The 12896-nt window shown below is 42.1% G+C and overlaps 2 protein-coding genes across 4 annotated transcripts in view; one reads left to right on the forward strand and one right to left on the reverse strand.

Annotated features, from left to right (window-relative positions):
* The window catches only part of LOC119460590 (succinate--CoA ligase [GDP-forming] subunit beta, mitochondrial), a 38994-nt gene extending 37317 nt beyond the window's left edge, over positions 1-1677 (reverse strand). For both annotated transcript variants that reach the window (XR_005193868.2, XM_037721599.2), the window contains exons 1-3: positions 1543-1677; positions 886-1030; positions 222-321 (exon numbers count right to left, since the gene is read on the reverse strand). Coding sequence is in view for 1 of the 2 variants with exons in the window: in XM_037721599.2 (XP_037577527.1) it covers positions 222-321; positions 886-1030; positions 1543-1599 (302 nt within the window). In the remaining variant the exon portion in view is untranslated. The remainder of the gene's footprint in view (positions 1-221; positions 322-885; positions 1031-1542) is intronic.
* The window catches only part of LOC119460587 (cyclin-D-binding Myb-like transcription factor 1), a 68017-nt gene continuing 56742 nt past the window's right edge, over positions 1622-12896 (forward strand). For both annotated transcript variants that reach the window (XM_037721596.2, XM_049672579.1), the window contains exons 1-6: positions 1622-1757; positions 2573-2765; positions 6513-6656; positions 10200-10255; positions 10995-11088; positions 11170-11246. In XM_037721596.2, the coding sequence (XP_037577524.1) occupies positions 2576-2765; positions 6513-6656; positions 10200-10255; positions 10995-11088; positions 11170-11246 (561 nt within the window). In that variant the 5' untranslated portion in view covers positions 1622-1757; positions 2573-2575. The remainder of the gene's footprint in view (positions 1758-2572; positions 2766-6512; positions 6657-10199; positions 10256-10994; positions 11089-11169; positions 11247-12896) is intronic.

The raw sequence follows: 12896 nt of genomic DNA on the forward strand, positions 1-12896 counted from the left end.
AATTACCAAACTAGCCCAACAATCGATGCTTATACCTAATGCCAAAAACTTTGTTTAAACACAACTATGGCCCACATACTTTTGACTGAAGGTCTATGTGGTAGACAATACCTGACAACTGTGTTACAGCACATGCTACCTTTAATCAGCCACAGTTTAGTTTCTTTGGTTATTTCACTAATACTACAAAATGTTTGAAGTTGTGAAACAAATGTCATTACTCCTTAGTGAGTTTTACTCCACCACGAAGACCGCTGCTGAACGTCCCTTTGCCTCTGCCACCGGCAAGTATTTGCGCCTTGATGACAAATTCTGCAACATCTGCAAACAGAAATGGAGCAAGAAAGCTAGAGACATGTTCAAGAAAAATAAAAGTTCTTAGTGCGTGCTCCTGCAATATATATATATATATATATATATATTTTGGTAAGCCCTAGAATGTAATTAATGTGTAAACATATTCTGGCCTGTGAGAATGAGACTTTTAAGGAAAGCAGCACTTGATTACTCACACGTTACAACAGTTCTCAATCTCAAAAACAGGATTCATCTTGCATATGATGCAGAAGGGTCCGGTCATGTTTGTTTTCTACTGCAAGGATCAGTGGGAACAGACTGATGAAGTGCTTGGTCAAACTTCAAAAAATATGTGTGCTGCTCCACTCAATGCAATCTTGCGTCTTTTATTCTCATATTGTGTTTTATGAGTGTAAATCCTCGTTTTTAAAACAACAGATCATTTGTGACATAATGCATTTGCTTGCAGGTCGAGCACTCTCAACTAATGGAAATAACAGCAAGCATTCAAAGGAAAACGATTATGAATTGTGGAGGTTTACAGTCTATATGCAGTTGATCTGCAAACCGCTTAGCACATTAACTTACCAAGTGTTTTAGAAATCTCCTGTGCTTGAGTGACATTGTCTGCCACTTTGAACCTCTGGACAGTAATGCCATTGTCAGCCATTAGCTGTTTGCTTTGATATTCGTGCAGGTTTAAACATCTCGACGACGGAGGCGCTAAGCATGCCTGTAAGAGAATTGTCGAAAACAAATTGAAACGGAGCACATGTATCAGGAAGGTTGCAAGCAACTTTTGTCCAAAAAGTTCATCGGCAGGCAACACAAGACACAGATAGGAGCAAGTCGAGAGGAACATCATACATCAGTTATGGGAAAATTACGGAGTAAACTTCCCTTTAATAAACACTTCTGAACGCAGACGCGACATGCAGCTGTCCTCGCCACAGGGAGCACTTAAGTGTTCCAGGGTCCGATGCTTTGTTTCCCTTTAACATCTCGCCTTTCAGATCTCGAAGTGATTTACTATTGATAGACAGGCTGTGCTTATTCGCCAACTGCCTTTACCTTTCCATTTTTTTCAGCAGATAGCCAAGACGATACATTTGACCTCCGGTCAAGTAACGGTAGCAATCTGCCGCTCGGAAAAAGGTGCCGCGAGAACCATGGCGCTCAGGCACATTTAACAGAGTGAACTACTGACCAACACTTGTCGACAGAGCTGACAAATAGTTTTCTCACCTGTTTTGCCCAAAGTCGACCTAAGCGTAACGCACGTGACAACCGCACAACCTCCATGTTTCCTTGAGACGACAGAGAGGATCCGAAGGCTCCGAGTCCGAAGGGGCCTCTGGTTGCGAGAGTTATCAGGGTTATCTCGGTAGCCGCGCTAGCTGTCGGTGGGTACGGCTTATCGGCTGAATGTCTTTGCTCACAGCGACTTGTTCTCAACGGCGGTAAGCACCGCTCGTCTCTTTTGAATTAGCGTTTCTTTGCAGACCTCCCGGAGGCCACTTCTGCGTTCGCGAACGCAAGTTTAAAATAAGCGCTCCGGGCCGTAGCAGCCGCCATTTTCCATCATCCTGGCATTTTCTCAGATTCCCGGATAATCCTCGGGTCCCCCAATCCCCACGTTGCTAGGCGACCGCATCAGTGATATACATGGGCATGATGTACGCTACGAAAATGTTGTCGGTAAACTCTTTTTACCCAAAGCTACAACACACCCTAAGGGCACAAGGGGGCCCGTAATCAATCGTGTCAGAAACTGTCGCGCTCGCAAAGAAACTTCTCCTACGCCTCTACGTTGTTGCTGTCTTAGCGTTCTACTGAAACAGTTTGAGTTGTTTCTGGGGTTTCTGAACGCTCATTTCACATGAAACTCGACTGATCAGCGCTGAGCTTGTGTAATAAAGCAAAGCGTGGTTCCCATTTCTGTTGAAAATGTATCAGTATCATACACATTGTGGCGCGCATGTTTTAAAATTATTTTTTATACGTGACCATGTAGCGAAGCAACAACAAAATAATGTATCCACGTGTTCTCTAAAACGGAATAGCCATAGAGTTTCTCACTATATAGTGACAAACTCTATGGGAATAGCTAGCTGTATTGCATCAACAATTCTAGTTGCTTGTGCGTTGTCTTCAGATACCAGCCTAACGTATACGCGGCCTAGAAATGCCCAGGCATGAATAAAATACATTTTTTGTTAGTCTCGGCTATGATTACTGCAGTTAATAATGTATACTCCCGTGTTTTGTCACGTAGGTAATGGACCCGATCCGTGTAGCAACGGTGGGCGTTCAAGCCGACACACTTGATAGCCCCATTTTAGATGAGGAGATCTCTGTGGGACCTGTATCGCCATGCCATGGTTCACTTGTAATGGATGGATGTGAAACAGCATACCTCACCGATAACAGCATCGAAGAGGAGGTGGTTGTGGTGGCTGATAATGCCAGTAAGTGGCAACGCTTGTTTGCAAGGAACAATTTCTTTTTTCTTATGTGGTGTAGGGAGCTCAGAACAGTTGAACAGTTGCAATATTCTTGAAGGAATTCATCTACACTTCAACCGATAGTGTACAAACAAATGTATGCTTCAAAAGTTTGTTCATGCAATACTTGTTGGGCTAGGGGGGAGCGAATATTCAATACTTCAAATACGAATCAGTCTTTACTAGCTTTGATTTGTATTTGATTCAGATTCACTATTCGAAATTGTTGAATTAATATACATTTCTGTTTGAATATAATGGTTAGGAACACTTATTGATGTCTTAGTGGAAAAAGACCAACAAGTGTGGCTGTTCGAAATGAATCTGCAGCAAGACAATTGTGGATGCTGCTGAAGTTTAATGTCGTTTATTACAGTTGTGAGATGAATTTATGTTTTCTTACTGAGGTAGCTTTTATAACTTTCATTATAGTTGTTCATTGTATAGACTGGTAGTGTCTATCTTTTGCTGCTGAAGGTAATTGTGTAGAAGATAAGGACCAGTGCTATGTCAACTCGCATTCTTTTAGTATAAATTAAAGCTGTGCTGCCGACCCAGCCAAAGCTGCAAACTTAAAGGTGTGCCAACACAAAATTTTTGGTTTCATATTTATTTTTCTTTAATAGATAGCGGTCATCCTCGACTAAGGTATGAAGCCTCAGTTTCTTGAGAGCATCAAAAATAATTAAATTGTGTTAATTTATTGACACAGATTCAAAACAAGCACCAAGTGTGGTGAAACTTTGAGCTTGAAGATCAAAGCTGCTGCTTTATCACGCAGCATATATATATATATATATATATATATATCTGCAATTCAACATTATTGAATGTACACAGGTGCTTTATTGGCAAAGTTAAATTGAAGAATGAAATCCTCCTAAATTTGAGCTGATCAAGAATGATCTTTCGTATTTAGTTTTTTTATTTGGGCTGTTATCAAATACCTTTTATTTTGCACATGCTGGTCTATATAGTTCTTGCATATATTTTTCTGTGATACACAGGGAAGAGAAAAGAAACAAAAGTGAATTATCGCAAGGACCTGTATAGATCTTTTAGTGCTAGTATTGAAAGTAAAGGAGAAATTTTATTAAAAAAAGATTTATTAGGTTGGTGAATTTGTTTCACACACATTTAATTGGTATCTACTGAAAACTTGCACTTGGATAAATATAGTGTACTTGTACATTTGTTGACAAATGTATTACACAAATAATTGTGCCAATATATTTTTGACAAGATATTCTCAACTGATAAGAACTCTCTTACTTCAGAGGCTGCTCTAGTAGTAACGCAGGGGGGGAGGGAAAAAAATGCAAGAAAAGTGTTTCTGCAGCTTTTGGCTATATAAACGTTACATTGGTGGAAAACATCTTGGTTCACACACATGGACAATTCTCATCAATTTATGTATTTACCAGTAAGTAGAATAAAGAGGCTCCTGGGGCAAAAACGTTGTCATAGCAGCTTCATGAGGGCCCAGGGTCCCTAATGGCAGAAGATACATAGCCGAAGATAGATGCATAATTACAGCAGGTACAGCTTTAAGCAAATTTGACGCATACTTGCACAGAAACAAACAGCAACATATTTTTAGAGGAAAAACAAAAAAGAAAGACAGAAACAAAAAACGTTTATATAAATGCCTGCAAACATTAGTATAAACTAATTAAAGAGTAAATATTACTCACTGTTGATAACAGACATATGAACATTCATCATTTTGGAGACTCCAATATCTACTAATAATTTCATTAGGCAAGGTTACAACATTCATTGCAACTTGCACAAGATTCCTAATTGCAAATTCCAAATTGCACAAAATTACAGTAGATGCAAATAAATAAACATACTACAACAAGATGAAAATTTACAGCAGGTGCAGTTTAGCAAATTCAACAAAATGTACATGCTATGCAGACTAACAGCAATGCATGTTTAAAAAGAAGAAGAAACGTAAAAAGGAAAACAAAAAAAGTTCAAATAATTGTCTGCAACATTTTAGTGGGAAATAATCGAGCAAATATCACTCACTCATTGATCATAGACACGAGCATTCATCATTCCAGAAACAACAGTAGCACCAAGTAATTTCTTTAGGCAAGAGACATTACTTACAAATTGCACATGATTACAGTCGATAAAAAAAGATCAGACGCAATACAATTAGATCAAAATTTATGCACCAAGAAATGGTCATGTAACTGTTTCCTGTGTCACTGTTCGGGGTTCTTGCACTTATTAAGTGTTGTGGGTATGCTATACCTTAGGGGCTGTAGTTTGTCATAAGTGCGAAAGTGTGGCAATTTCCCTATGTCTAGATTTCGTGTGCATTTGGTGATAGTACGGAGTGTCAAGGTACCCAGCAAAGTGAAGAAATTTTAACATACGGTCAAGGAAAACAAAGTGATTGCAATAACCTATGCTCATAAACATTATGTGCTCGAATTGCACTGTAGGCCAGAAATGCGTTTTTTGGTGTATGCGGAAAATAAATATTCGCTATGAAACAGATATAATGTGTTGTAGATCTGTAATTTGGCCTTTGTAGGGAGAATTGTTTGGCAACGTGCTATGGCACCTGTAACTCCAGAAAGTTTGCCACATAAGTAGTTGATGCGAGTAGTCCAACTCAGATGACAAGAGAAATATACTGCAAGAATTTTATGTTTGTTGACTATTTTTGTAGGTTGGCTGCCAATATAGATTGTACGATGAAGGCTGAGCCGCTTATTTATTGCGCGGGAAATTATGACTTTTGTTTTTGTGGGGTTAACTTTAAGCCAGTTCATCTCAGTCCATGTCAATAGTCTCAAGAAAACTTCCTTTCACTATTGTACTAGGATATCTGCGTCAGGTCCTGAAATACGCAGTGTGCAATCGTCAGCACATATAATAAACTAAGCACTGGCGTAGACATTTACAATATTGTTTATATATGTATCGAACTAAAGTGGGCTGAGTATGCTTCCTTGTGGTATACCACACGTGGGGGTAAAAGAGATGAGTGTTTGTTATTGATAGATACGTATTGGCTTCTACAAGATAGGTATGTTCAGACTCCACACATCTTTGGAAATGAACATGGGCTGTCTTAAGAAAGCTGAATGTTTTTTTTTTTTTTTTTTGTCTCTTAATGTGCAAAAATGAAAGTGCTGTCAGGGCAGCAATCAGAAGGTCCAGACAAGCAAATCAAGAAGCTCAAATGCTTTCTACACAACCTTCTCGTGCCATATAATTACTGTTTGAATGAGTGTATAGCTCATGAACTAGGAATAAACATTTAAAAGGAAAGCAAGTACCTCAGTAAGCTAATTGTCCAAAAGAATAGGATGCAGTCAGTAGCCCACCCAGGATCTCTGCCAGGGTGGTGTTGACAGTTTGCCAATACCATCTAAACAGCACAAATTTCAATTTTGTCACGGGAAATTGTCAAAAAATGCGCTTTTTGCGAGTGTGCAGACGATTGTGCGTCTTACATCTTAGTTGCAGTACTCAAATGCGCAAGGAAAGAAAAGGGGTTAAACAAAAGGGGGGGTTAGGTTGGCCTCAGGGGGGGTTACAACCCCCGAAACTCCCCCCCCCCCCCGTCGGTGCGCCACTGGATGGAGTTAATCGACAGCTTTGGTCAACGGTCCATTTGAAAAGGAACGATTATCTTGAAAACTGTTTCATTTTAATGACAGGACTGCATCAATCTTATGACAGGTGACTCACTATCAGCAATTGAGAGCCTAGACTCACCGGGCAGCAGCAGCCATGAGATGGCCCCGTCCTATTTCTTGGCTTCGTGTGGTGATGAAGAAAAGCTCACTTTTTCCCACCAGCCCACACTCTTTCTGGCAGCTCAGGGTGAGTATGTCAAATTTACAGAAAGTGCTGTTAGCAAGTAAACATCTTGTCACAATGTATAGTTGTATGTGAGGATGCCCCAGCACTCCCTTGCCCTTCATCCATTGAACAAACTTCTGCATCATTACCAGAATGCAGTAGGTGGTTGAAAGTAGCAGTGTAGCGATTGGAAGCTTAACACTTTACTCAGGTAAAGTTACACTATTGTTTTTGTGAGATATTTGATTGTATTAGCTCCTAAGCTGTACCTCAAATATTGCACATGCTTCAGATGCCAATCTGCCGGGGTTAGTTGACTGACACATCACAATTAAGAGATAAAATATTGTCAATTTCGCCTAACGACGAAGAATTGGAAGCGATATCAACCTTTAGCTTTGTGCTGAAGACATTTCAGAATGCTGACATGATGAGGAGTGTGCCAGTGGCAGAAATGCACCTTGAGTGTCCTTATCATTGCTTTTGCAATAAAAGATGCACTATAACCTACTGCCCTGCAAACAATACTTCAAATGGCAAATCTGGCTGAATAAAAGGTGTGTATTGGTAATAATGTTTATGTGGTTTCACTTACAGTGTTTATAGATCTACCTTTTTTTTGTTTTAGTTGTAGTGGTGGTCAGGAAAGTGGTGTTCTAGAGTTAGTTTTGTTGTCCTTTGGGGACATGATAAACAATAGACTCTCCCATTTTTGCTAGTTGTTGGGTACAAAGTTTGAAACATGGGGCATGTGTCAGCACTGATTAATTTTAAGGGCAAACTCCCCAAGGAAAAATTTCCTGGTGTGATGTGAATCATTCCATATACCAAATGTGACTATGTGTACATTGGTGAAACTGGTGACTTCAAAAGAGGGCTAAAGGAGCATGACTATGATGTAAGGAAGGGATGTGTGAAGTCTATTGCTTTAGCAGAGTATGCTGCATCCAAGGGACTCAATATAGACTGGAGGAAGACACGTTATTGCCAGGGAAAAAAGGCTATTACAGCACCTTTATCTGAAGTTGCTGGTGATTCACTTCACCGTACACACTGAACAGGAGTTATGGCAATCTCCCATCTGTTTATACTCACTGTTTGCATCACATGTTCGCATCTATTTAAGTGAATCACTCGAGCATCCTTGTATTTGGGAACAAGGCTTCCATGCAGGGGCTGAAATGTTGGGTTCTTTAATTAACCCCATAAGTGTTTGATTATTTTGACCAAAAGTGACGTAGCTTATTTTGCATCTTTAAAGCAAAGCTTTATATGCCTAGGCGAAATCGTACATGGCTAGGCGAAATCGCCTGTGTACAGAAAACTATCATCATCAGCACTGGCTCGAGCGTCGTCGTCTTCTTCCATAGCTGGCTCGTTGGTGCCCCTTGGGTTGCGCTCGTGCTCGTGCTCGGCATGCACTTGTGCCACTGCTCCTGCATTCATCGTCGTCGTCTTCATCCACAGCTGGCTGCATTGCCGCTCATTATTCTAGCGTAGAATTTCACTTCTCTTGTGTGGCTATAATGGGGAGGCCGCATTTACGGAGGTATGAGCCATTGCTTAAAGGGAAGCTGAAGAGGTTTTCGAATTTGAAGATTTACAGGGGTTTGGAAAGCTGACACAGTATAATTAAACTCCAGCAGTTATTTTCTCGATTATGCGCGTAGCAGCGCCGCAATCGCGGTTTAAGTTTTCGTTGAAGCTCCGCCCCCTTCGCGCGGCTAGCGTAGCGGCGAAGGACCGGGCGTGAGGATGATGTCAATACAGGGGTCACGTGAGCGCTCTCTTCGAATCACGCTCCTCACCAATACCAAAGATGACGTCACTATCGTCTTTGCCATCATAGCCCGTTAAATGACCCGCAGCGTCTCCTGCAGACGCTGCAGCTTGTTTTTGCTGAATTAGAGCAATTAGTGGTGACTTCTGGCCTGTTAAACTATGATTTTCGTATTCAGGGGGTGAAAAACTACAAATATCGAAGAAACGATAAGAAAGGGACAAAAAAAAAGGAAGATGCTTGGCAGGTTGAACAGGCAGATGGTTTGACAAGCAGCACTAGCCTGTCCTGCCAGCAAAGAAAGCACAAAACTAGGCACAACAATCTTTGCGCTCTTGCTGGGTGGCAGTGTGAAGTAAGCGAGCTATGGCAGGCCGTAAGCTTTAGCAATGGACAGCAGAACTAGCGAACTCAGTGAAAAACAAGCACTGCGATGAAGCCTGTGGATCTAGCAGGAAGTTTTGCACTGATCCAGTCACGAGCTGTTGAAATGAAGTAAACTTCAGTGCAAGAGCGCATGCCGGCTCTTCCCTTGTCCACATATTGAGCAAGACTGTGCATTCTGCATGTCCATGCATTTGCATGCTGACTGGCTGAGTTTGGCACGGGTGGATTGTAGCCTTTTTCTATCGATCCTTCAGTGCATTTGAAGCAGCATTTGTTACAATGTTACAGAATTTTCACGATGAATGTAAGCAGCACAGGAAAATCAAGGGGCCGACAGTTGTCGCAAGTGGCTGCATGCAGTCCCACAATTCGTTGTTATGAAATGTGCAGAACAAAATTGACAACTTCTTTCACTAGGTATCTTTTGAATCAACTTCAAATGCCTGCTTTCTTTTTTTCAACATGCATAGCCTGCTTTATTGCAAGCAGTACAGTGCACAATCTTTACAACACAGTGAGCTGTGTAACAAAGGATTTTGGAGATCCCAAGCACTTCGTTAGAAAGGCATCTGACTGTATTGAAATGTGCACACTATATACAGTGGCCTGCGAAAATCCAATTATTTCTGCGCAATGCTTGTCTTGCCACATAATAAGCACAGAACATGTAATGTGCTCAGTACTTCTCCCTGTTTTCTGCAGATAAAAGTTGAAATCTTGGAGTGGGATGATGCTGTGTGTAAACAGCGTAAATTCAGTTATTCCTCTAAGAGCCACTGTCCTTTTTCTTTTGTTTCGGTATTTCTAGGTTTGAAGAGCTTGAATTACTGCATGCCTGTTCAGGTTAATGTGTGAAAGGTTGTGCTCGCCTCAGTGGATTGTATCAGGTTATTGTTTGCAGTGGTTATCTAATAAGTTGCTGTAGACAAGTCACATACTCGTATAGTTCTTTAGATTCCTGGTTGTGCAATCTTGCATCTTTTTGTTCTTGATACTTTTACAAAATGCTTCAGTAAGCAGACACTTATATTAAATTTTGAAGGTTTTATTATTTTAATGAACAGATATTGGATGAAATTTGCATTATTTCCAAATTGTGTAAAATAGTTTTCTCACAATGCGTAATGCATTTTATTCGTTGTATTTTCCAACAAACATTTTTGCAAAGATTTGGGTTAGTAACCCAAGCGTACCTTGGGGATACTTTGAACTCAGTTCCACATTCATAACATGAATTCTTTTGCTGTCTCATAAAGTCTTTACCTATGTGCATGTTTTGTATGCCTGATAATTAAATGATGATTATGTTGTGTTCACTTGGCTATGTTGTACATATTCAATCTGTTCCTATTATCATCTTGCATTTGCGATCTCTGTGTTTGGACTTTTGCTTTCAGGTGAAAACAGCATCCTGCCATTGGAGCCAGGTGTCCCTCTCATCAACTTTAATGAGGTAAGCATGACATACTCGGTGTGACTTCATTCAGGACTCTCTCACACTATCCTGTGCCATGTCACCTGTCAGCCATGGCATATTGAGCTGTGGTTAGGGTCAACTTTTAAGTTTTTGTGAACTTGCCTTCAGTAGCACACTACAGGGACCAGAAAAGGAGAGGACCAAATGCTCCATCTTGTCCAGGTCTAAGTTATCACTGCCTCTAGTTTTGTAGAGGATGTTAAAACATCCCTAGATAACACCATTTACTGGTTATCAGTCCTTGTGATTCGAACAACTTGTCTATGAAATTCATTTTTCAGCCATTGTAGCCTGCTCCTGCTGTCCAGTGAAAAAGCTAACTAGGAGGGGATCTGCTGTATTTCATAAGCCTTGATTAGCCCACTAGTGCAAGCTAGCACACGAAACATGCAGCAAGTTTCATGAAATACCTTAACCCTTTCAGTTGCTGTTCATCATTTCCTGAAAAAAAAAAAAAGGTGTCTTTTTTTCGCTCTAGATCTTTTTTATGGAAGCAAATGACGAGGTTGTCGAGAAAAAAAAAGCAAAACAGTTTATTTTTAATAGAGTTTTAAATAGAGTTTTAAAAATCGGTGCAGCAGTTGTATAATGCAAGTATTTCTGCTTTTCACGTGTACATAGTATTTGCATAGGAAAATCAGTTTGCCTTCTTGTCAGTGCTGGCAATTTTTTTGTGAATGCGGCGGGCGGTGACCCTTGGTGATCTTGGTTACAGACTTTGTCCCAGCCTACCACCACGTCCTCTTCGTCTGATGTCAACCAGAATTGGTTCACTACTAAGGAGGACAAGACTAATTTGCATATCAAAGGTAAGAGGCACATACCTTTAGCTTACAGAACATATAATTATGTCATGTGGATGACTCACTCCATACTACTGAATCTTTCAGGCCACTCTTGGAAACAGGGCATGTTCTCCAAGGAAGAGACAGAAATTCTGCAAAGTAATATACAGAAGTACTGTGAGGTAGGACATGCCATTTTTTTCAGGAAGTCATGTTGTGGTTATGCGAAGAAAGTTGGGGGGGGGGGGGGGGGGCAGAGAGCAAGAGAGAGAAACCTAGCCCACAACAAAGCACCACTAACTCTGTAAGTATGCAACAGCACATTTAGATTGTGATGATTGGGACGTCTCAGCAGCTGTGTGTGCGTTGTGTCTGGCGGTCCTTCGGGACAAAGGATGCCGGCGCCGACTCAGACGCGCCAATCTGGCGCCCCTTTCTCGCGGCCGAGAATTGTCACCTGGGACTGAGGGATTAGCAGTTGGTCTCCAGGCTACCTCATGCGTCGCTAAACAGTAGCGTCGCCCTTTTGGTGCGGTTCCGTGAATTACTAGCTCCGCCCGAACCACGACGAGGCCCGGCGCCGACTGCGACGCGCCGACTGCGACGCGCCAACCTGGCACCCTTTCGAGACAGCCACCACCCTCCCTGGTTCCGCGAACTGACCGCTATGGAGAGGCGAATCTTGAAAGGAGCCAGTGTCTGGCAATCCGGGGGGAACGACATCAACGTTCGGTTCCCAAGGTGTGAACCGCTGCCTGTGTTCGGGGGCGACCTAGCAAGATTGGAGGCGGAGCCCGGCGGGAAACGACGACACATCACGTGCGGGATATGGCCACCTGATCAAAGACTGTCATTGGCTAAAAGAACTAAAGTGTATTCCCTCGTCGAGTGAAAGAGGGAAACGAGAGGGATAAAACAGAGACGCTTGACCATGTAGAGACACTCGACCATGTAGAATGCTCGGAGATGTAAACGCTACTACATGCAAAGATGTTAGCTCGTAGACGGCTCCAATATCATGGAGCCCTTGTTGTAAAATAATGTACATGTGTATATAAAACAGTTTTTCTAATCTCCCTGGATATCTCCTCCTCTCAGCACCTGGCACGGCACCATACATGGAACCTTCGTGGCCGCTCGGACCTCGGACGTTCGCAACAGCGTGCATTATGGGTGACTTCGCACACTCTCATTTGTCAAAGTGACTGTCATGTGTATGACTCTGCCTATTATGTTGACTTGAGCCAACAAACTGGAAGCGCGAACTCAATTTGCAGCACACACAAAAGATTCATTCGGACAACACGTTATTGACGACAAAATACAGGAAGGATGTTATAGTACATGAAGTTCACCTATAACAACATTCCTTAGTCATGCAACCAGTCTTATCTGTTAAAGTTCTGCACACTTTTATCCCCTACCACGTTTATGGAAAGTAACGTCTTGAAGCTTAGACCTGCGACTACTACTTCATGACGCTTATGATACCGGTGTGCCCCACCCCTGCCTCCTGGACAGGGGTGCGGCTGTCTGGGGCAAGCAGCAGCGCATCCACAGCCAGCGTCGCAAGTGCTGGAGTGTCCCAAGTTCCTGGGTAGCTCAGGACCAGCAGCGGTTTCAGAACCGAAGAAAAGCGCCTCGCTGAGCCTGGTCCTCAGATGGGATGTCTCTGGTTCACCATGGTACTGAGGCGGAACCCAGCATGGCGTTCCACGGTTGTCTTCTTCTCCAGGAACGCTACACACCGGCCATGACATTCCTCGATGCGTGTGCACGTTTGTCCCTCTGCCAAGATGTCTTCTCAGCTGCGTGCTACCTGGTCATCTTCT

The sequence above is a fragment of the Dermacentor silvarum genome, chromosome 8 (assembly GCF_013339745.2).
Source record: "Dermacentor silvarum isolate Dsil-2018 chromosome 8, BIME_Dsil_1.4, whole genome shotgun sequence".
Classification (NCBI taxonomy): domain Eukaryota; kingdom Metazoa; phylum Arthropoda; class Arachnida; order Ixodida; family Ixodidae; genus Dermacentor; species Dermacentor silvarum.